A 23368-nucleotide genomic window follows, 5' to 3' on the forward strand; every position below is an offset into this window, starting at 1 on the left:
ATTAAGATCTCTTAGTCAAATCCAAAATTTTACAAACATCGGACGGGCAGACAGCGGAACATGGCTAGATCGACTCGGCTATTGGTGCTGCTCAAGAATAAATATAGTTTACGTAGTTAAAGGTAATATCTTCTGCCTGCTACATACATTTACACAAAAATAATCTTTACCAATTTTCAATGAGTTCAACTTTTTTCAAAATTAATCACAGACCTATTGATAAATTATTATAAACTGTTCAATTATTTGCCTAAAATTAATAAAACTCCTTTAAACTTTCAAGTTTTTATAGTAATTATATTTATAGAATATTATGTTATAGAAATTATATTATATTTCTATATTTAACTAAATTCCAAGCGCTTAATTAACTACAGTTTACATGGTCGATTATCGTTTCTCAACATTAATAAACACATTAAGTGGCATTTTTCATGCTTTCTTCTGCTTAATTCTCATTTATCTTGGTTTTAAAAATAGACAATGGAAAATTCCAGTGCTTAAATCTATGTTTTTTCTTTATTTTTGGCATCTGCAGTTCACATATCGCTCGAGCTGCTGATGATCCATCATCGCGATGAAATTTCGTTTTATTATTTATGATTTATTTTATTTTTCTTTGCACACTTTTTTGACGAACGCTGTGCAAATATTTTGCAGCGGGCAGCTACTACACGATAGATCGCTAATAACAACGGCATAATTAGTGACAAGTGTGTGAATTTGAATTTCTCAGATAATGCCAATCAACGCCAGCTAGCCGCGTGAAAGGCGATGCCGTCGAAGGCGTGGCATTGTCAAAAGCTACATTCTGTGGGCGTTAAGACAATCAATTGAAGGCAAAAAGCCAACCCAAAAAAAAAGCAAGAAGCCAATATCTTTTTGACATGTGAATTTTGTTGCGAATCTGCAGGTGTAAAACGTGAGATACAAGATAAAAGGTCTCTGGCCAGGGGCAAATCGTAACATTTGTTAACAGCCAAAAGAAAAAAAATCGCCTGCCGTATGCTTGGCAGTTTTTTTTTTTGCTACTTTTATTTTAACTGTGGGTATTCCTTGTTTCTTGTCTGGTTTTGCTGCTGATTAGGTCTGTCAAAATTTGTTTTCATCGCTGCCGCCGTTGAAAACGAAAGTTCAAACGGATTGAATGAGTGGGTCTGAAAAATATTTGGAATCTTGGCAATGCTGAAAACTAATTAATCACTTTGGAGCTGACGACGCCCTTGTGATTAATTGCCAGCTAAATTAAGTTAACATATTTTGCCAACCAATTTCATGATCTGACAGTCAAATCATCATCATTATCCGACTTTGAACTCTACTTTCTACATTTTATCCAGCAAGTAGCTTAACAGCCAGCCAAGTTGAACACACTAACCCGGCCGAGAGATTCAATGGAATTCGATTCCCAGTCAGCAACCGTAGCTACCGTAGCTACTAAGAGATATGCAACAATACAATACATAAAACAACAATAATTTCACTTTTAGCATCTGGCAGTTATGTTTATTTTCAACACAAACGAAAACTAAATCAACAAAATACTATAAGTAAAATATATTTAAAGAAACGCAACAGATTCAATACCCTTTAGCTTGATTTAAATTAAACAAAATTTACTTATTTTTGTTGAATATTTATGTTATATTTATATATTATATATCTTTTTATACTATTAATAATGATGGTTTTAGGTAAATGTTTATTTATTTCTCGCATAGGTTTTCACTTCTTTAAGACTAGTTGAATTGAATATTCAGCGATCACTTTGCAGCTAAATTTTCTGTTCCCTTAGAAGTCCTTAGAAAATGGCAGTCAGATTGAAAAGGCAGGTTCGCTATTTGAACCTTTGGCTTTTGGAATAAGTGTTGAAGTCTTATTCTCAAGCCAGGGCTCTTCAAGAGTTGGAATAAATACATAAGCTGTATTCACGATGACAATAATAACATTTTTTTTAAAAGTATTTAAAATTCGTTAGAAACAATAATAATTTTATTGATTCAATTTAAATTTGTTTTAAAAATAATTTGCAAATTCTTTTTTTGTCTGTGGCAAACATCATGTGAAAGTTGTGATAGCTTAAGCAAGGGCATAACAAGAAAAGAAACTACAGCAACGGCGCATTAGAAATGAAAGTGAGCAGCAACAAGTACAAATACCACGCACACACACGCACACACACTCACTATCATAGTTAACTAACTAATGTATGACACGTTAACAAAATGCAAACATAACGAGCTTCGAATTGAGCATCGGCCACCGTCCGCCCCGGTGGCTGTTAGAAAAAGCCGCAAACAACAAATCGCCGACAATTTCGGTTAGCACGTGTCAATGGCCCGGAAAGGGTCCGTCTCTGGCTGCGGTTGCGGCTACGGTTGGAACCAACGTTAATCCCCTTGCCTCTGACCGCGGGCAACACATATGATTTAATTTGCTTTGCAGCGCACTTAAAATTAATTACGCAAATGTTATTCAATAGGGTCCGCGGGGCAATAGTCGTAGAAATGGGCGAAACTTTTGCATGAGCTTCGCTATTGTTGTTGTTGTGTGTTATTGCTGTTGTCGTGCCTTTAACAAATTGCACTATTATTTCATTTGTATTTGGCAATTTATTTTAATTTCATTTGCGCAACAACTTTCGTCTTCATTGCCTTTTCCAATGCTATTTGCGCTTTTCCCCCTCGTCCGCATCTCGCGCATATTTTTGCACCTTTCACAGAATCTTTTTTCTCGCCTCATTTTATTTACTTCCGTCTCGGACAGAGCGTTATTTCTTTGGCTCTTACAATGTAATCATCTTCTATATATATACAATTTATTATTATTATTTGTTTATATTGTTCGGCCATTTAATTGGCGAAAATTGAAAAGGGAAAATATTTGTCTGTACACTTGGTGTAGGTGTCTCGGCTCAGGCAATTAATTAGAAAGCGAAACTTTAATTTATTTAACACAAAAAAAAACTGCACAAAACACTCGTTAGTGTCCAAAAGAAAATGCATAAATACTTGTCCAAGTTTTTGCTTCTTTGATTACATCCATTTCCAAGTGATAAATGTTGGGCGGGAAAACATTTGCGGCTGCCTTCGCTTCACTTTTGAGTGGGTCACAAGTTTTTATTGAACAAACATAAAGCCATCTTTTAAGAGATCTTACGTGCTTTTTATTATCTTAAGGCTGAACTGAACAAAGTTTTTTTCAAATTTTATTTTCTATATTCTATTCCTTTTTTATTCATTTTACAACTTTTTTTTTTTGGAATAATTACATTCTGAGATTTAGTTTTAGATGTTAGTTTGCTTCTTTTTTTATTTTTTTTTTTTTTAATATTTACCTAAAAGACAGCAATGTTGACTTGTGAAGCTCGCTCATGCTGAATGCTTCTCCTAGACCTTAAACTCTTATTACTTAGCCAAAAACCTTAGCGATTATAAAACAACATATCTTGAGAGTCGTGTTTTGTCCACATGATTGATTGGGCAGCTGCCTTCCATTCTTTTGCTTTACTAAATTTATTTTCCAAAGTTTTTATACGACTTCCTCCGAAGTCTTTGTGGCAGAGTCTTTCGAATAGAGTCATTTGTTATTGAAGATCACAGATTGTTGGCTTTCTAAATCTGCTGTCATTTGGTAATGTCTCAACACTTGATCATCTTAGCTAAATTACAATTATGACGCCCATATTGTGAGATGAAGGGAAACATTAGATACACCTGTAGACAAGCCGTTGGAAAAACGTATCGCAGCGAATGCATTTGAGCTGACGGCGCTCCGAAAATGCGGGCTACCTTTGCGTATGTTTGATTGTGTGTGTGGACTTAAGTACTCACACATGTCGAAGATCTATCTATCAAGATTTAAGGGCCTGGCAAACCAATAATTACCGGATGAGGCGTAATTTCCTATGGGCTGCATTTTCAAAATGATGCGATCAAATTAATGAACAGTTGCCCCCAAAGCGTTAAAGAAGTTTTCAAGTTTTCTGTGTGCATTGTTTTTCTTCTGTCTGTCTGTCTGTCTGACTTGTGTATTTTGTGCGATTGCAGCAGTTGATATTGACTGGCCCTTTGTCTGGAAGGGGTTTGCCTGAACCCAGAACACGGCAGCAATTGAGGCGACGGTGGCAACTCAGCATGCAGCAGCATGAGGCGCTGTTTACCTTACCAAGTACCTTTCAATTGTTTTTTATTTATTTGTTTTCATTTTGTTTTTGGAGAAAGAAAATTCAGTTGCCTTTTGAGCACTTGCAGCGTGGAACTTTCGTTTTTTGGTTTGCTTCTCGAGTGGCTGGCGCGGCTAAGCTCTGCTTCCTATAAATCTTTGCGGGCAGCAATAAAATTATAAGAAAAAATATTACAAGCGCAAGAGCCATTTCCATTGTACAGCTTGTCCAGAAGTTTGGGAAAGTTCAAAACGTCGCTTAAAGTCATTGTGCATGCGGGACACAGAGCAACGGCAACTGGAACTTGGTCATCTTCCAAAAAAAAAAAACGGCTCTTGCCAACTGACACTCGCCCACACTTCTGTGGCAGTGCGCAGCATTTAATGATGTCTCTGTGTACCAAAATGTGCTTCAAGCTGTTTAATTGTGCAACTTTTCTATGGAAATTAAGTGCAAGATCTGCCCGCAACAGAGTTGAGTTCAGTTTCAGTTCCAGTTACTTCATCGCTTTCGTTTTTCATTGTATGCGGCATTGGCTGTGGGAAATTTTCATGTTCCCCTCTCGTTTTCTATAACCAAACGGGGCTACTGATTTACCTTTCAGTTTAAAGTCTTTGTTATTAATTTAAATGGGGTACCGTTGAATGCAAATTTTAAATCATTTGCATTTACTAATTAATTTTAATGTAATTAATTAAGTTCAACGGAAATTTTGCATGATTTGCTGCGGTGCCAGGGTCAAAAACACTTGTTTAATATCAATATTAGGCAATCAAAGCAATAAAAACATAAGGACTTGTAAAACACCTTACTTGATGTGGTCTTTGAGGTTTTACTTGAATTTTTGAGAATCACATAACAAGGCTATCTGAACTTCTGTCAGCTATTCAGTCTATCAGCCCACATTAAACAGCTAACAATTTTTTAGTTGACATCAAATACTTAAACTATATAAGGCATATGTTTGAAAATCTTTAAAATACTCTGCAACTTATACAAGCGAATGCTACACAAATTTCACCAGTTTATTTTTTATATAAATAGCCGACCTATCACAAGAGTGTTAACAATAATCATAAAGAGCCAAATTGGGCGATTGGTCGATGACAAAAAGTGAGGCATCAAACAAGCCAAAATATGAAGCAGATTCACAAAAATATGCCATCAATAAATACGCATTTAAACAAAACCTCATAAAAAACTCACATGACAAATGATTATATTTTGAATACCAAAATAAAAGTGAATGCGCCAGCCCAGGAAATTTGCACTTTCGCCATAAATTATAAAGTCTTAGCTTGGATGGGCGATTATCTAATCAGCGATCAGCAGGATCAATGTCCGCCAATTTCTGGGCACGTTTCAATTTTTGGCCAAATCGCATAATCTGCACACGCCCAGCGCATTTACTAAAGAGCGTTTATTAGTGGCACGAATTGCCAGGCAGCCATGCCAAGCCATGCCATACCACTGCCAATTGCATGTGAAAGTTCATGCAATAGTCAGGTACAAAGCGTATGCAGCTGGTCAAGGAGCAGCACTTCAAGTTGGAGCTGTGATTGCAGCCGTTGATAATCGGTACACATGAGCGCAGGCTCGTGATGCCTGCACAAATTATGATATGTTGGTCTGTGAGATCGCCTGAGATGATCTCAAGTTGTTGCAGGTGATCCAAGTGGCCCGAAATGTGGCTCCCACACGCCATAAACAAACTCAGCTGCCGCTAACCACGCTCAGTTCCCCTGCCCACCCGTCTGTCTGACCGCCTGTCTGTCTGTCTGTCTGTCTGTCATATGCAAATGACCGACATTGTCCGAAAGCGAAAGTTCCATGACGAACGAACTCATCGCAATGACGTCGACAACCGTAATTGCGGGGCGTTGATCATCGTGCTGACCAAAAACGTTTTGTCTTTTAGCCCTTGATGAGACCACAGATAACTTTCCTATGCGAGACATCAAACTTAGGAGCAATATAGCTTCATTGTGCTACATTTATCTTCAAATGAGAGACTAACCATTTTTGTTTATTTATGTTTCGGTTAATATTCAATCAAGAAATTTAAATGATTATCTACTTACTTGTGTTTATTATTGATTATTTGACATACGGTTTGGCTTCTATTTCATAACTTAAAAATTCTTAAATTTTTTAAATTTTCCTATAATTAATTTGTTTGTCTAGCTTTAACGCTTTTCTTATGCGGCACATATATTTAGAGCGCTTAAAAACTGCTCGAAAAACATTTAAAAAAGCCCCCAAAAACACGCCGATTGTTCGGGACTTTATTTCTGCTGCGTATTGCTCGTTTGTCGCATGCCTCGCATATAAAATATGTTTTCATTTGTTTTTTTCATTTTACATATGCAAAATACATTTGGAAATTTGTCACTTGCTCAACTTGTAAAGAAAGTTTTTTGTACTTTGAAATATTGGGCAATGTTTTTGTTTTTATTTTTCGGTTTAAATTTCGTGTTTATTTTCGGCCGATCATATGCGGCGTCTGCCAAATACTGCTGAATTGTTGCCAAGCTCTCGGTGCATGCAGCCGGAATATAAATACTCCACTTAATAAATAATGTGTGAAGTTTGCTTGGCCTGCTATGTGTTTGTGTTTATGCAGAAATGGATTGAGTGGATTAAACACTTTTTGCATTTTTCAATGGCTAATGGGTAAACAAATAGAATTTAAATCAAATATTTGTCTAAACGAATTTGTCTTTAATTAGTCCTTTTACTCCATTTACCACTGTACATAAATAATACAAAAGAACTGTAACAAAAACGAGCAGATATTACCTTTTTGTTGAATATAAACTAAATTTGCATGGACTCGACTTTATAACGAACTCTAGATGGCGCTAGTAATTTCTTTTGTTAGCCTAAAAGTATGCACTGCGTTTGAGATTGAAAAGAACCTAAGAGAATCAACAAAATATTTACTTGAAACTAATTTTGCTTTATTTATAAAATAGTGTGTTTTGTTTAGTTTTCATGGCAAATTAAATTTGTAATGTATTGTGCTGCGTAAATTATCATGTGTACATAATCTTTTTGCAAGGCATGAATTCTTCATATTGAACGCCAATATTCTAAGTATTTTCATTGAAAATAAAAACTCCCAAGCCAAAATTTCTATTTTAGTAAAAATAAAAACAGCAGCATTTGTAAATTTGTTTTAAACATTTTAATTGAATTAATTTGTTGTGCTTTTAAATAAATAATTACAATACGCGTATTAAATTAAATTACAATAGCTTCTTCTATGTATTCGTATAATAACTTCGTGCAAAAAGAAGCGCCTTATCAAATGTCCTACATCGAGTAGAGCCATTTGCCGAATTTCTATTAAATAAGCTTAAAGCTAAATAAATGTTATGCAATAATTTAGAAAATTATATACAGAGCAAATGTGGGGGGAAAATAAATTAAGAGTCAAATCGTTTTAATACGTTACATCCTCATCATCATCATCATCATCATCATAATCATGAATAGGGTTTGTCTTTTCTTTTGTAAATTATGATTTAAACTAAGCATTTCTTTAAAATTAACATAATGACAATGGAATTTCTTGTGATTTTTGTTGTTCTCATTGCTGTGCTGTGTGTGCAGGTGGATTGCTGGGGAAGGGGGCGGTAGGTGTAGGAGTTGTGGGTAAATGTTAACTGAAATCGTTGCTTGGGTTATGCGCAAAACTCCATGAATTGTCTGTGAGCGTGTGGCCATAACCAAAGCACGAGTTCTAGTTTTTGATCGTTTGCGGTGCTGGGCATTCACTAAGGACGAGGCATAATACACAGGCGAAGACTACGATGCGACTAAAACTGTAAAATCTGATTGATCCAGTCTCGGAACTCGGAGATGCGTGTATAAACGCCGGGCTGATTGGCCTCCGCACAGCCAATGCCCCAGGATATGACGCCGCCCAGATGAAAGCGTTTATCCGACTCACGCTGCAGCACCATGGGCCCACCAGAATCACCTGTGAATCGGTTCAATGCAATTAGCCCGCGTCATAAATCAAATATGAATTACAAAGCTCACCTTCGCACGAATCGTAGCCGCCCTTCTTCCAGCCGGCACAGATGAATATGTGCGGTATGTGCTCAATGTAGCCCGCGGAGCGGTACATCGATTCGCAGATGGTGTTGTTGATGACAGGCACAGCGACCTCCTGCAGCACGCTGGGCAGCGGTCCATCCTCGTAAAGACGACCCCAGCCGGTGACAAAGGCTGTTTGCCCAATAAAGTTCTCATCGTTGTCGGGCACACAAACGGGTATGATATTTGGTTGGAATACCACGGGCTCATAGAATCTGCAGAAGGCAGCAAGAATTATAATTATTTATATATGTGTGTGTGTGTGTGCGCACACTCACCTGAGCAGCGCCAAGTCGTATTCGAAGGTGCGCGGATCGAACTGCGGATGTGAGGCCACAATTTGCACGCGTCGCTCCTGGAAACCATAGGGCTCCTCTTCTTCGGCCAGATCGTATTCGCCCAGGCGCAACAACAGATCGGAGGGCGGCACACTGCAATACACGAGAGCGGGTGTTAGGCAACAGCTCGCTTTTAGCCAGCTCTCTGACGGGCCACTTACTTGTCAACACAATGCGCTGCGGTGATTGCCCAGTTCTCGTTCAACAGCGCCGCGCCGCACTTGTGCAGATAGGTGGAGGTGCGCCATTGACGCAGCGATATCTGCCAGGGCCAGCGTCCAAAGGCGGCGTTTGCGCCGCCAACGATGCGCGGCTCGGGGAACATGCGACGGCCGCAGACTGCGGACAACGCAAAAACAAGCAAAAACAAAAAAAGGGCAGAAGGGCGGCATTTAATAGGCGAGCAGGTCACAATTAAAGTAATGGCCACAAAAGCCTTTTAAACATTTTAATCACTACAACAGGCACTCAGTCATCCCAAGAGTCCAGCCAAGAAATGTAATATGCTTTGGCCATGTCTTGGTCTTCGTTTTCGCCATGGTCTTGGCCAGGCCTTGACTTTGGCCAGCAGTCAACGGCCTACTTTATGGCTGCGTCGTACGTTTCGTGCATCAAGATATTGCAGTTGCTCGCAAATCGGTCAACGGGCCTCGCCAACGGGCAACAGGCAACAGGCAACAGGCAACAACTCCCTGACTCATTTTTTGCCCACAAACCCCAGGAGGAGATATGGTGGGGTGTGGGACAACAGATCGGACAATCGACTAAGCAAGCACGATAAGCGCAGCAGACAACGTGACCCAGGCGGCACAATGACCGCAACGCCAGTCATTATTGTAAATTATTGCTGTAAAAATTGCTATGGACATGAGTTCTTCTTCTACGTGTTGTTGCTGCTGCTGTTGTTGTTGTTCTTGTTGTTGTTGTATTTGTGGCAGTAAAAGCCGCGCTTAGCTTTCTAGACACACGATGATGCTGCTGCAGCTGCTCCTGTGCAGCATCCATCGCAAGAGGAGTCGAGTATCATTCGCGCTCTGCACAGACAGTCAGACACAAAGTTCTTGCTCAAGGCCAATGTTCAGCCTTCAAATTGAATTTAATGGCCACGCATCTTTGTCTTATGGCCAAAGTCTGGTATATTAATAGATTTCTTCGCTCTGCAGCAAACAAGTTTCTTTTTTTTTCATCCTTTTTTTTTTTTTTTGTATGCAACACTTGCTTTGGTGGGTATATCAACCATGTAAGCGAGAAGGCGACATTTTCTACTAAATTGGTATTTGCTGATTATGGTCAAGTGTAGTATCGAGAAAACTTTTGTTATCATAAATTTGATATATCATATGTATGTCGTGATGGAATTAAGTTTTCGATTTTTCGATTTCTTAAACCTATTTTTAGTTTGGCTATTAACTTTATCACCAACTTTTATATTATAGATCTAGATCTACCCATCTCTTTAGAGTTCTAGCAAAATTAATCTTTGAGCCTGACTGATAAATAGGAACTATCGAAGTTTTTGCTAAAAACATTTTGCCTAAATTAAGCAATAATATAAATATTAAATAAAAAATGCGGCTTAAGATTTTGATTGTCAGCTATTTTGCATATGTTCCAAGGAAAGGGCATACGGTCTTCGACTATCTATCTACTTAGTTATTCTCAGTTCGTTTCTTTATGTTTTATTTTGCCTTCTGCATCAATGAAGAAGCAGCGCGTTGCACTCACCTTCCCTGTAATCGACGCCCTCCAAGCCAGTCGCAGGCGCTACGGTTGTATTTCCAGCTGCATCGATTGTAGTTGTTGTCTGGTTCAGATCCTCACCGCTGTAATCCGTTGTTGTGGTGGTGGTGGTGCTGGTGGTGCTGCTGCTGCCACTGCCGCTCGACTCGGTGCTTGAATCTGTGTAAGACGACGTTGAGGATGCTAATTCCAAGCGTTCAGTTGTGGTTGTTGTTTTTGCTGTTGTTTTTGTTGGAGGTGCCTCTGTGGTTTTGCTTGTTACAGTTGTTCTTGTGGTCGTTGTTGTTGTTGTTGTTGTGGCTGCTGCAGTTGTTGCTGTTGGCCTGCTGCTGCTGCCGGAGGTTATGGGCGGCTTTGTGGTTCTATGCGGCTTGCTGGTTACCATTGTCTGCTCATGCATTTGACTCTGACCCGGCTTCGAATCGCCGCTGCTGGTGCTGACGCTGGTGGCCACCGAGATAACCACCTTGTCTGTGGCGCTGGGCGTTGCTGCAATTAGAATTCGATTCATGTTTATCTTGCAGCTAGCCGCATTGCTTATACACGGCGCAACAACCACTTACCTGTCGTCTTGTTGTACAACTCCGGCAACAAAGTGGGCAGTGGCACCCAATCTGCGGACTGTCCCGGCTGCCAATCGCTGCTAATGGTCGCATTTGTAATGGGCTCCGCTTCAACGTCTGTCCAGGTGATCAGGCCAGGTTTTTTGGTGGTGCCACCAACTGTTGCTGCTGCTGCTGCTGTTGTTGTTGTTGCTGTTGCTGTTGGTTTTGTCTGCAATTTGGGCGCTTCGGTTGTGAGCAGCGTTGCAGCGGTTGTTGTTGTTGTTGTTGTTGGCGGTGCTGCTGTGGTGCTTGTTGCTTTCGTTGTATGCCGGCGCGTGGGCTTAGGCGTGCTTGTTGTGGTTGTTGTTGTTGTGCTGCTGCTGCTGCTGCTGGTTTGCTTTTTGGGCGCTGTGGTTGTTGCTGTGCTGCTGCTGCTTGTTGTTGGTCTACGGGTACTTGTTGCTGCGGTTGTTGTGCTGCCGTCGTCCGCCAACAATGCTGGCACCTTGACAATTTCGCCCGTTGGCTGTGGCTTTGGTCTGGGCGCCAGTGTTGTTCTTTCCGGCAGCTTGCTGCTCGTTGTTGCTGCTGCCGGAGTTTTATGACTCTGGCTAGCAGTAGCTACTGAGGCTGTGGTTGTTGTGCTGGTGGTGCTATTAGCTGGCTTGCGAGCGGGCAATGTTGTTGCTGTGCTGCTGCTGCTGCTGTCGCTGGGCTTGCGCGTTGCAGTTGTTGTTGTTGTGGTGTTTGCTGCTGCTGGCTTCTTGACAGGCGCTGGCCGTCTGCTAGATTGCGGCTTGTGTGGCTTTGGCGTGGTTGTGCGCAGCGGTGGTGTTGGACGTGGCGTTGTCGTCGTCGTCGTTGTCGTCGACCTCGTTGTTGTTGTGGTTGTGGTTGGCGCTTTGGTGGTTGTTGTTGTTCTGCTTGTTGTTTTAGCAGCTGCTGAGCTGATGCTGCTGCTGCTAGCGGTGGGCCTGGTGTGCCGCCTGGTGGTTGTCTCGGGTAAGCGATTGGTGGGTTCGGTGGCTGTTGGCGTAGTTGTCTCCACAATCTGGAAAGTGACAAACTTGCTGGGCACCGTCGTGGTCTCGATGCGCTGCTCAAGCGCTGGCACGGTGGTTAGAACTGGACGTGTTGTGGTGGTGCGACGCCGCAGCGGCTTAACGGTGGTTATCGGCGTTGGTGCTGCGCTGGGTTTGACTGTGGTGCGCACCACAAAGTGTGAGTGCTTGTGGGTGGTGTGCGCGGTGGTGGGGCGACGCGTAGAGCTAGGTGAGTGGCTTGTTGCTTGACTGCCGCTGCTGCTACTGCTGCTAGTGGTGGTAGTGGTGCGCACCGGCTTCATGCTGCTCAGATAGCTTTGGGTCACATTTTTCAGCAGTTCACTGGCGGTGTTTTGCTGCTGTTGATAATTGTGGTTATGCGTGGTGCTGCTCTCGGTGGTTAGCTTGAAGAGTGCGCTCGTAGGCAACGTGGTTGATTCGTGAGAGAAATGTGAAATCGTATTCTGATCGATGCTATTGTCGCTTATCTCCGGCGCAAACAGCGAAGGCTCCTCCTGCAGATAGAGATTGCTTTATAATTAGTACACACAAAAAAAGATTATAAAACTGGTTGCAGCTGGGAGCTTACCTTAAGCGCACAGCACGAGCCAAAATAGAAGCGATCGATGCAGGTGCCCAAATGCGTTCCATTTTGCTTGATGCAGTCGATGGCAAACATGCAGACACCCGAGCGTCCCGACTTGCGCACTATGCAGGGCAGGTGGCGTATGTTGCGACCGGATTGAACTAAAGAAACGAAATTTTAAATTAATAAAGGCTAGGCTGAGAATAATACAAATAAAAAACAATAAGAGCAGTGACAGTGTGCGGTAAGGGAGACGACGAATGAAGGGCAAACTATTTATAAATTAAATAATTAAGAAAAATAAATATAAATAAATTATTTGTTCTTGCTTTCAACTATTTATGAAGTTCTAAAAACAAGTGTATGCATTTTAATTTACTATAAACATACACATATATCATCATTATCTTGAAGATTTTTGCTTTTGTGGCTTTAAGTACTTTTTTTGTTGTATTTTTTATTTAACTTCAAATGCACAATTTATCTCCAATATATTTAGTCTCTTCACTACAAATGTTGTCAGGATTATATTTAACATACAGTGTTCTGCTGTGGAGCTATTAATCTGAATATTTAATCTGATTTATTCTAATTATTTTTTTATTTGTGTTAGTTACATTTTTCTCTCTGTGTACGCTTAACAGTACGACAATTGGTTTGTGCTTTGCTCCGTATTCTTATTGCTTTTCTGATGCTCCACACCATTTCCGTTTGTTGGGGCGATTAACGCCTTCAATTTGTACGCCAATTTGAGGCAGACGTTTACCGTTAGTCAAACAGTTAACACAAGTGAAAATGAAGTGGCAACAACAGCAACAAGCGGCAGCCGCTTCAACAGTCCATAAAAAGCAGCGGCATGAAGCTTGCTGAAGGGCGTCCGCTTGAGCCCGATGAGGCAACACGGCAACGACAACAACAGCAACAAAAACAACAACAGCAACAACATAGGCAACAGTAGCATTATTATTATTATTATTATTATTCTTTTTATTTATTTATGAATTGCCTCTTTAAGCATCAACATTGTGTGCGCTGGGGCCATATTTTGTAATGGAGCCCAGTTTGTCGTGCGTTCAGTCTTTGAACTTATGTAATTGCAGGCAACACATATAGAGAGAGAGAGAGGAAGAGAGTGAGTGAGTGAGTGCGTTGCCCCAAACGAAAGACTTAAGCAACAAACTCGGCGCCGCCTGTAAAGAACCTTTTGTATGTTTGCACTTCGCGCGTTCATAAATAAACGGCGCAGCGGTAGCTGCCGTGTCACAGGCAACGTGTTAAGCGCAAGTTAAATGGCGTATAAATTTCGTGCGATTTACTCGTAGTTCAATGTTAAATCAGAAGCCTCATCTGTGTGTGTGCTTGTGTGTGTGTATGTGTGTTTTGCGTTTATTGAACTTTAACTGTAAAACTGATGTATATAAGAGTTTATTGGTTATGCAATTAACACGAAATGCTGATATATTGCTTGAGCCAGCGCAAAACAAATGACTTAAGACACGAACCGTGGCCAAGAACCCAACAAAAAGCACAGACATCACCGAAAAATCGAATGCCGGCACACACACTCGCATACTTCTGATTAAATTTCTGAAGTCACAACTTTGTCACGTTTCATAGACCCAGCGCAGCGTCAGCGTCTGTCGTTAGCGTTGGCGTCAACGTCTCAGCTTTTTCTTCGGGCTGGCTTCTTTATTTTCTTCCTCTTGTTCTTCGCCTGGTTCTGTGTTTGCATTTCGTTTTGTGGCTTTTTGGGTCAACAGCTTAGCATATGTTTCGCTAGCCACTCGCCAAGCACACTGACTGCCTACCAAACAGCCAGCCAGCCAGCCAGAGCAGCGTGGCCCAGCGTGGTCCGAGACCCGCATTGCAATGTCGGATATTCGTTTTTGGCATGCGAATGCGACGCTGCTGCGAGCCACACTTTTGTGGGCGACTTGATCGTGGCGTCTATATATTGGAAATTGGGTCAGGCGCGTCATGACCTCAAGCCAAGGCGTGGCCAGCATGGGGCGTTAGTGTTAGAGTGCTGACCAGAGCGCTGAGAATGAGTTCATGGGCTGGCATTGTTTTTATATTTATTTCCCTTTCACTTGGCGTCAATTTACTTTCCGCTTTCTGCGCGGCATCTTGCTGTCTATAGAGGCAAGTACAAAATATATATTCTTTTTTATTGTTATTGTGCCTGTTGTTGTTGTTGTTGTTGTTTGTGTTGTTGTTATTGCCTGTTGGTCAGCTTTGGTCCAGTCGCAAGTCATAAAAATGAAATGCTTGCCACCTTAGCGCAGCCACTGCCAACGGCCGTTTTTGTTGTTGTTGCTGTTGTTGTTGTTGTCTGGCACACGCTTTCTTGCGGCTGCGCTGGTGGCTCATTTTTATGGCAACATTCTTTGATGGTTGACCTCAATTGCTTTTGCTCGCTGACGTTTGGCCGTTTGCCGGCATTGCCAGTTTTGGCTCAATGTTTGCTTTTCAGCCAAGAAAGTTTTGTAGTTTTATTTCCCAACAAAACTCTCGCGAGCTCTGAGCTGCGGATGCTGCGTAAGCGATTGTAACTGCCTCAAGCGTTGCTCATTGTTGTCGACAAATTGACAGCTGTTGCTGCTAACACATGTCTGATGGCATCCCCGGTCAGAGGAAGTGCTAATCGTATCCAAATTTGATTCTTAATGGTTGTGACCCAATTTAACCATGCTCAATGCGCAACGCCTGTCGCTGTCGTTGTGCATCATTAATTTTGATTACTTTCATTTGAGACGCCACATGAGAGCAGCTTTAGCTGACCATTTAAGTCAAAGAACAAGTTTGTGTCTTGAGTCTTTCGTTTTATATTTTGGCAATCAAATTTGATGGACTTTTTGTTTAGCTAGCTACCGATGCTGCTGCTTTGAGCGAGCCGAGCTCGCTGGCCATCAACAGTTTTATAAGTTTTAGTTCTAGTTTTCCGTAAGTGCTGAGAGGGTAATAAATGTTTATTTTATTAAACGAAGATTCGGTGCTTGCTTTCTACACAGCAAATATACTTTGTATATATTAAGATGTTTTTCTTATTGAGTATAACTTTAAATCGATAAACTTCTTATGTTCTTGATCAGGACAACAATTTGTGTGTTTGTGCGCTTATCTTTGTGTAAATTATCCTCTCAGTTTTTGGGTTATCTTAATGGAACCTTTTAAATTTATCAAAACATATTATAATCATCTCAACAACAAAATCGTATTAAAGCAAAGATAATTTTCATTATCTGCCAGTTCATATAAAATGTTTTTATTAAAATTTGCATTCCGTTTCTTATCGTACCAACCGCTGTAGAATCTTCACAACTTGCATTCGCTTTTATTTAACTTCATTTAATTTCATTGTTATCATGGTTCACGCCCCAAAAAAAAAAAAAAGAGAAGAGAAAAAATCATGTAAAAAGCATTTTAATAGCCTACGTGAGAGAAAGTGCTGGAGTTCTTTGGAAAACCCGTCAACAGGGGCTCAGCTGCGTGATGTCTTTATAAGTATCTTGAGTGATGCCAGAGAAATGCCCGCCAAAAGCTGTCAGGTGACAGCTTCATAAACTAGCTACTTACACTGCGCTAAGCTGGGATTATCCACAAAGATGGGACTGGCTTCCAGTGCGGGCAGCAGCAGCAACAGCAGCAGACTGCCCAGCGCCAGGATGAAGATGCTGCTCATGGTGTTCGGGCTGCTGCTTCTGGCGTTGATCGATGCGGTCTCTGTTGTGGTGTCTGCTCTACTTTTGCTCGACGACGTCGTAGCCGCTGCCGTTGCCGTATCTGTGGCTGCGTATCTGTATCTGTAACTTTGCTGGTGCTGCTGCAACGCGCCCATCTGCAAATGGAAAATAAACATTTTTATTTATGAGTCATTGCGGCAAATGTGAAACGTTTTACGGGCCTTGTCCATATTCAAATTAAAACTAAACACGGAATTTCTACCACACAAGCCATGGGCACGGCAAATATAACAACAAAAGCAACAGCAGAAAAACATTCAGACAGCCAGTGCGTAGAAGCATTGGGTGACTCAAGCTCCTCAAGTAGGTGAAAGTCGTTCGTTTCGAGTGACTTGCATATGCAAAAAAAAAAAAAAATTGTTTAAAAATACATAAAATAATAACAAAACTCTAGAAGGCGAGAAAGACTTTCTACAGCACAACGAACTCATGCTACGCTTCAGAGGTTACCTAACAATTGTGCACAAAACTTGCTGAGAATTTACCTAAGCATGTGAAATGGGGAAAGAATTTAGGCATACTCAGGGGAGCCATTCATTAGAAGTACAAAGAACTTAAGAATGCTTACAAAATAAATCTGTTGTTAGTTAGGAAAATCGTATTTTTTTTTTAAAGTAATATCTATCGATATTAAATTTTCTTTTGTAATTCTTAAATAGTTTTCTGCATGGACAAACTTTAAATCTATTCTAAAGAAGTAAAATCTTATCATACTTCGGTTTGTTTTAAGGCAGCTTTTGCTCCATGTCTAACTTCCTCAAAGAAAAAAGAAGAAAAATATTTAGAATGTAAACCCAAGTTAAAAAGCTTTAAAATTTAAATTCCCAATGCAGAACTATGTACTTTCTACACATCATCCATAGCACAACCAGAAACTTAACAAAGCAATGTCTGCTGTGCTGTGAGTGTTAACAGCATGACGAATTGATTATACCCAATGCAAAAAGTGTATAGAAACCAAGTGAGAAGAAATTTAAAATTGCAAATAAATGTAGGAAGAACTGGGCGTATGTGTAATTTAGCCACCTGCTGGCGGCATTGTTGTTGTTGCTGCTGCGCCTGCTGCTGTCGTTGATATCGAGTGTTTAGTCATGCCTAAAGCGCCCAATGGAAAGCAAAAGTGTGCGTATGTGTTTGTGTGCGTGTGTGTGCGTAGAAAGCGCTCAACAACGTGCTAATGGGTGCCCGCAGTATCCCATAAGAGCGGGAACTATGGATTGTATAAGCGTTTATATAACTGTACAAGGTGCAAACGAGTGGACACAAATGTTGCAGCATTTGCAACTGGTTCTCAGTGCGATAAAGTTCAAGAGACGCCTAATTGATGGGCGGCTGCAGCCGCTGCTGCTGCTGCTTCGGCTGAAGAAAGTTTCTGCCCATGACAAATGTACAGATATGATGACATAAACTGTAACAATCAAAGAAAGCGCAACAAAAGAAATGCCCAGCGGTGTGCGGGGGCCATCGGCAGCGATGAGTCGTCTGAATCTAACTGGAACTGGAACCGAACCGAACCGAGACCCAACCTGCTGATGATGAGCACCATTTGGCTCACACGCTGTGCTGTGGCTTTGGCGACGATGTTTTCATTGATTCGTAAGCAGCATCATTAGAAGTTAGCTGTATGCTACCTCTCCCCTTCCCTCTCTCTCTTTCTGTAACTTCCCCCTTTCTCTCTTTTTCGCTCTGCTCACACGCTCGTCACGATCTGCAGCGTTGAGCAATTTGCTGTCGCGCTGCGTTTGTTTGGAGCGTTTTCTTTGGCCAACAACAACAACAGCTGCTTCTGCTGCTGCGGCTGCGGCTGTTGTTCGTGTTCTGAGGGGCTGCGTTGCGTAATACGGTCATTGACATTGGGCCAGAACCGTTGCCTCAAGCTTACAGGCATTTATAACCGCATGCGGCTGCGTGTGCAAAAAAGAAAATAATGCTATAAAACGTTGTAAGCTAAAGTCTAGCAACTGTCATTAAAATAAACTCTAATTAATTTCAAGTGCGTTATAAACCTGGCTATCTGTAATACCCTGTACGAAGGAAGGATTCAGAAAATGTAGTTTGCGGCTAACTCATTTTTATAGTTTTGTCAATAATATTACGGAGACATGAAGCACTTAAATCGGATATTAGTAGTTTACATTTTCATAAAAATTTAATTGAAATATATTTGAATCTGCACTGCAACATAAATCGATATGTTGATATTTGGGTTACATTTTCATCAAATTTAATAAACTAACTCCACTTTGCTGCAAAAATCGATAATTATCGATTAGAGTGCTCACTATAATAATTTAATCAGCAATATTAATGAATTTCCAAGCATTCTAAATACTCGTAAGATATTTTTGTTGTTAGAAAATGTACTAAAAATGTGGCTAGCTGTGCTCTGCAGCAAAAGTCGATCATTATCGATACATATAAGTAATTTATATCCTCAACAAGTTTGCTTCAAAATATTGTTAACTCCGCTCTGGCGCAGAAATTGTATTCTTATCATAATTTATGAAGTAGACCTGAAAATTGTAAGCAGCTAAAGATATCGAATGCGATCTAAGTAGTTTTCAGACAACTTTCTAAGCCTCTTCTGATATCTTTACATGGCAATTTCAAGCAGAATTCTTGTAGTTATTGCCTTGATTTTTGATAAATAGTTGAATTTATACTTATTCTAATCACTGAACCACTTTAAGAACTCTTTAGATCTTGTTCCAGGGCAACAGATAGTTGCGCAAGCTCCTATATAGCATTCTAGTTCTTTATTGTAGCATCGTCGTTGTCTAATGGGCGTCGACTTAGGCGCAATTAAATGTAATTTACGCGGTCGCATAAAAAAAATTTAAACTTAAACCAGAACGGAAGCTATAAAATATATCCGCATGAAAGGCAACGATGATTGCTTTTAATTAGGTGCCAGAATCGGCAGCTAATTGCAGCTCAGCATCAAAATTTGAGAGATTTGTAGATTGAAGATTGAAGTTATCTACACAGCACACAAATATCGCCGCGCACACAACAGCCATTGTGTGTGTTTGGCCGGACGGCTATTTGTGTATTTGGGTCACGTTCTTGACTCGCCATATAAATATCAGATGCGTGTAATTGTATTCGCGTTCCATTTTGAGAAATGTGCAAATTAACATGAATTTTGTGGCTACTGTCGATAAACCAGTCGTTCAGTCGGCGGGACAGACGCACGTGAGTCGCAGAATATCTTTAAACTGGGTCACACACAGATGATTTGCATGATTTTATTTTTCTTTCGCTGTTGGAGTGGAGGCGTTGCCTGAAAACAATTAAGTAATTTCCACTTGGGCAAATAAAAATTTGATGTTTATTTCCACTCGACATGTTAAAAGTGAAATTACAAGTTTTTTTTTCTGAGGGAACTTTTATTTTGTGTGTTTGTTTTTTATTAAAAAGGCATTTGTGTGTGTGTGTGTGTGTGTGTGTGCATGTGTATAACACTTGCCTTAAATAAAAGCGAAAGCCACACAAATTGTACTTTTTATATGGCAGCTCTTCTCACTCACTCGCCTGGGCCATATGAATATATACATATTATATCTATATATGTATATTTGTTTAAAAGAAAAGTGAAATGCATGCAGAAAGCATAATATTGTCATATCAAATTAGCCAAATAAAACGAGAAGAGGAAGCAGCGGCAGACGAACAAAAGAATTATGCCATTTGATATTTGGTAGCGCACATAATCAAAACCAGAAGTGCGTCCACTTTTGCTGCCTCAACTTGGCTTTCATTTCTGTTGCTGCTAACCAAAAACGGCTTTGGAGAAATTCGAACGTGTTGGCACTGTGCGTGTATATGTGTATGTGTTTGTGTTTGTGTGCTGTCTATTGCTAGCTGCGGGATGCGGGAGTTCATTAGTTCAGTTAGCTCTAGAAAGCCAAGTTAAGGCACGCCACGCCACACGCACACAAACAAAAGACTTAGGGCACAAACTTGCTACGACAAAATTTCTCAATTGCTTTTGCCGCACGCAAATTATTATAATTAACATGGACTTAAACGGAGCAACTGGGGGGCGTATAATCACAGCAGCAGCATCTGCAGCAGCAGCAGCAACATCTCCTGCTGCAGCTCCAGTTACAGCTTCTGGTGCAGCTTTTGAGCCTCTCGTCATCTCTGGCAAAACCAGAATAAGCAGAAATGCAAATAATGCTAAAGGCGCGCCGCTGCCTGCTGCCTGCTGCCAATGGGGGGAGTTCGCTCAGTGGCAGCCGTTGGAGCCTCTGCATTTTAGACCAAAGTCAAAGCCAAGCGACAGCAACAACAACAACAACAAGAACAGCTAGCAGACCAGTTCCAAAAAGAAGTTTTTGCTCTTGTGTCTCGTTGGCTGCTGCGGCTGCGGCTGCTGCGGCAATTGAAACACTTGCCTCTTGTAGCTGCCGCTTGTTGTTCTTGTTGCTGTTGTTGCTTTTAACAGGAATTTCAATAAAAATTTTGCAGCACAAGGCAACTTTTGCTTTGGACTCGTTTGGCTTTGGCCGTTGATCAAAATCAAGGCGCTTGAACTTGTTGTTGCGCCTGCTCTTGTTTTGCAGCAACTTGCTGCCTGTTGCCTGCTGCTGCTGTTGCAGTTAGTTGCAGTTATGCGCAACTATTGTGTGTGTGTGTGAGTGTGTGTGCCTCTAATTGACTTGTACGTGGTAGAAAGTGCGCTGCAGCTACTTAAGCACACACACACTCGCACTCACACACACAGCAACGGTGCGCGCGCATCTAAAGATTTTTTGGGGTCTGTATCTTTTGCATTTACTTGCGTGTATCTTTTTTTGTTGCTTGCTTTTTGTTTATTTGGGTTTTTACTGTAGATCAACTTCACTGTCAACTATTTTGGGGTCATTTCTTTTAATTTGCTGCCAGCACTGTTATTATTGTATTTTGTTTTTGTTGGAATTATGTGTCTGCTGTTAGAGTTCTTGCGGCTTTTTTTAGTTTCTTATATTTTTTTATGAGTTTTTTCACATTTGGCTTTTGTTTGACACTCACGCTGCTTGTATTGTGTGTTGTTGCTGATTGCGTTCTCTCGCTTCCTCTCTCGCGTTCTTTCTCCCAGACTGACTTTTGTTTTAGGCCCAAAAAATGTAGATATATATATAGCTAGTATATATATTTACAAAAAAAAACAAAGAAACTGTTTAAACTCTTGTGTTTCAGGATTATAATTTGTTTACTTTGCGGCAAAACTTTTCAACTTTTTGCTATGCAGCTACGCACTGGCCAAGCCAATTTGAGGCCAATAACTCAAGTTCTATAGGCACACTCGCACGCACACACACACGCGCGCGCCACACACACACACAGACGCGACGGCGCACAGACGGAATCGACGTAACCGTAAGGCGAAGCAAGTCGTTGCCGAAGCACGAAGAGGAGCCAAAGACCGCGTTGAGTTGCGCACGTCTGGAGAGAAGCGCGCATACAAAAGATCCACACGCCAGTTGAAGCCAGCCAAAGCCAAAGACAAACTCCGACGCGAACGTTGGCGTCGCAGTCGCCGTCGACGTCGCTGCGGCTGTTTGCTGAGATTTTGCGACAGCGCAGCGCAAAGCGCTGAAGAACGACAAAGCTAAATTGGTAGTAGCTGAAGAGGCAACAAACACACACACACACACACACGCACGCACACTCATATGGAGAGCCGCAACATGTGCGCATGCGTAGCCGGGCGATGCTGACGGCGACGCGAGCAGCGACTGCGGCAGCGACGCTAGTTGAAGCTTGGCGCATAACGGTTTCCATTAAGGCCAGTTCACAAAATGGTGAGAACAACAAATGCTAGGAGGCTGTTGTTGTTGTTGTTGCTGTTGCTTATTCAAATGAACAGCCACACACACACGTACACACAGTCACACGCACATACACACACACACGCTGGCACACTCTCTCGCTGCTCTCTTGTTGTCACAGCCACAGCTGATTGGCGGCATTTGTATGCTAGCTGCGGCTGTGGCGGGCGAAGGCTGCGGGGCAATACAGCTGAAGTTTGGGGTTAACAGCGCTTTCACATTAAAATAGCAAGAAGCGGCTACAACAACAACAAGAACAACAACAACAACAACTACAGCAACAACAACGAAGCGCAGTTGTTAACTTGGGAGTCTCTCGGTGGCTTTTTCTTTAATATATATTTCTTTTTTTTTTTTGTTTTTTCTTTTTTTTTTTTGGTGTGTGGTGCAAATGAGTGTTGCTCACAGAGCCTGTCGCCATTCTTTGTTCAACTAACTGACGCTGTATGCGCTTGTGTGTGTGTGTTGAAATGTGTTTGTGTTATAATTTATGCACGTCGTCAGGTTAAGAAAGTCAAACTTTATTAACGCTGCTGTTAGCTTGTCTTTCTGTATACCTGCTTATGCTGGCCGCTGATAAGAATTGCCTGCAATTGTTGCTAATTAAGCTGCCAGCAGCCCATTAAGCTATGCTTTTTAGTTCTCAGAAAACACACACACACACACATAGTTTGATTATGTTAATGCACTTTTTTAGCAGCTTTGAGCGTTCTGTTTCTGTTTATGCTTAGCTCACTTGCAATCAATGAATAACAACGATTAGAACAACAGCAACGCACACACGCATAAATCACGCTCAATCAATCAATCAAACAATTAATCAATGTGGCTTGATGGCACAGCATTTGGCATACACAGCTACTTAGCGGTTATATTATTAAAACGCGGCTCATAACATTTTCTTTTGTTTAGTGTGTGTTTTTATTTATTTTTTTTTTTTTAATTTTAAGTTAAGCAATCGACGCACAACAAACGCTTTGAACTTGAGAGACCTTGACACTGGCGCTGCTCCACAGCAACTGAGGCCGGGCCCAACCAAAAGCAGGCAACAAGTTGTGGCCAGTGCTTTGGACAAGAGGAGCAAACAGCAGGCTAAGCCGCAACAAAGAAGTGGAATTTATTTGCTGTGGATGCCAAGAGCATAACAGAGTCAAAAGTGAAAGAGAGCGTGTTGTGATGCGGGAGAGAGAAAGAGAGAGAGAGAGAGAGAGAGTGCGCAACAATCAATGAAGCTGCGACTGTGCCTGATAAGGCAGCTGACTCAAGCCGCTTAATTAGCTAATCTTGT

At 41.2% G+C, this 23368-nt stretch overlaps 1 protein-coding gene across 3 annotated transcripts; it reads right to left on the reverse strand.

Moving 5' to 3' along the window:
• Positions 1–7342: 7342 nt before the first annotated feature.
• Np (serine protease notopleural) lies at positions 7343–23146 on the reverse strand. Of its 3 annotated transcripts, XM_070210141.1 has the most exons (10): positions 23048–23104; positions 21281–21391; positions 16098–16359; positions 12525–12682; positions 10911–12450; positions 10333–10836; positions 8769–8946; positions 8548–8700; positions 8213–8484; positions 7343–8150 (listed from the first exon to the last, which is right to left on the reverse strand). In XM_070210141.1, exons 3-10 carry the CDS (start codon positions 16357–16359, stop codon positions 7987–7989), a joined length of 3231 nt encoding a protein of 1076 aa, XP_070066242.1. In that variant the 5' UTR covers positions 21281–21391; positions 23048–23104; the 3' UTR covers positions 7343–7986. The 3 variants fall into 3 exon arrangements, with proteins under 3 accessions (XP_070066242.1, XP_070066241.1, XP_032292709.2); XM_070210140.1 differs by lacking the exon at positions 21281–21391 and having other exon boundaries at positions 23048–23146; XM_032436818.2 differs by lacking the exon at positions 23048–23104 and having other exon boundaries at positions 21281–21711.
• Between the last annotated feature and the right edge of the window lie 222 nt (positions 23147–23368).

This window comes from Drosophila virilis, chromosome 5 (assembly GCF_030788295.1).
Source record: "Drosophila virilis strain 15010-1051.87 chromosome 5, Dvir_AGI_RSII-ME, whole genome shotgun sequence".
Taxonomy (NCBI): Eukaryota; Metazoa; Arthropoda; class Insecta; order Diptera; family Drosophilidae; genus Drosophila; species Drosophila virilis.

Coding starts and splice junctions, on each gene's coding strand:
- Np (XM_070210140.1), bottom strand. CDS start 16,359: ATGGGCGCGTTGCAGCAGCACCAGCAAAGTTACAGATACAGATACGCA. Junction 8,947..10,332: donor GGGCGTCGATTACAGGGAAG/GTGAGTGCAACG, acceptor CGTTGTCCGCAG/TCTGCGGCCGTCGCATGTTC. Junction 8,701..8,768: donor GCAGCGCATTGTGTTGACAA/GTAAGTGGCCCG, acceptor CGTGTATTGCAG/TGTGCCGCCCTCCGATCTGT.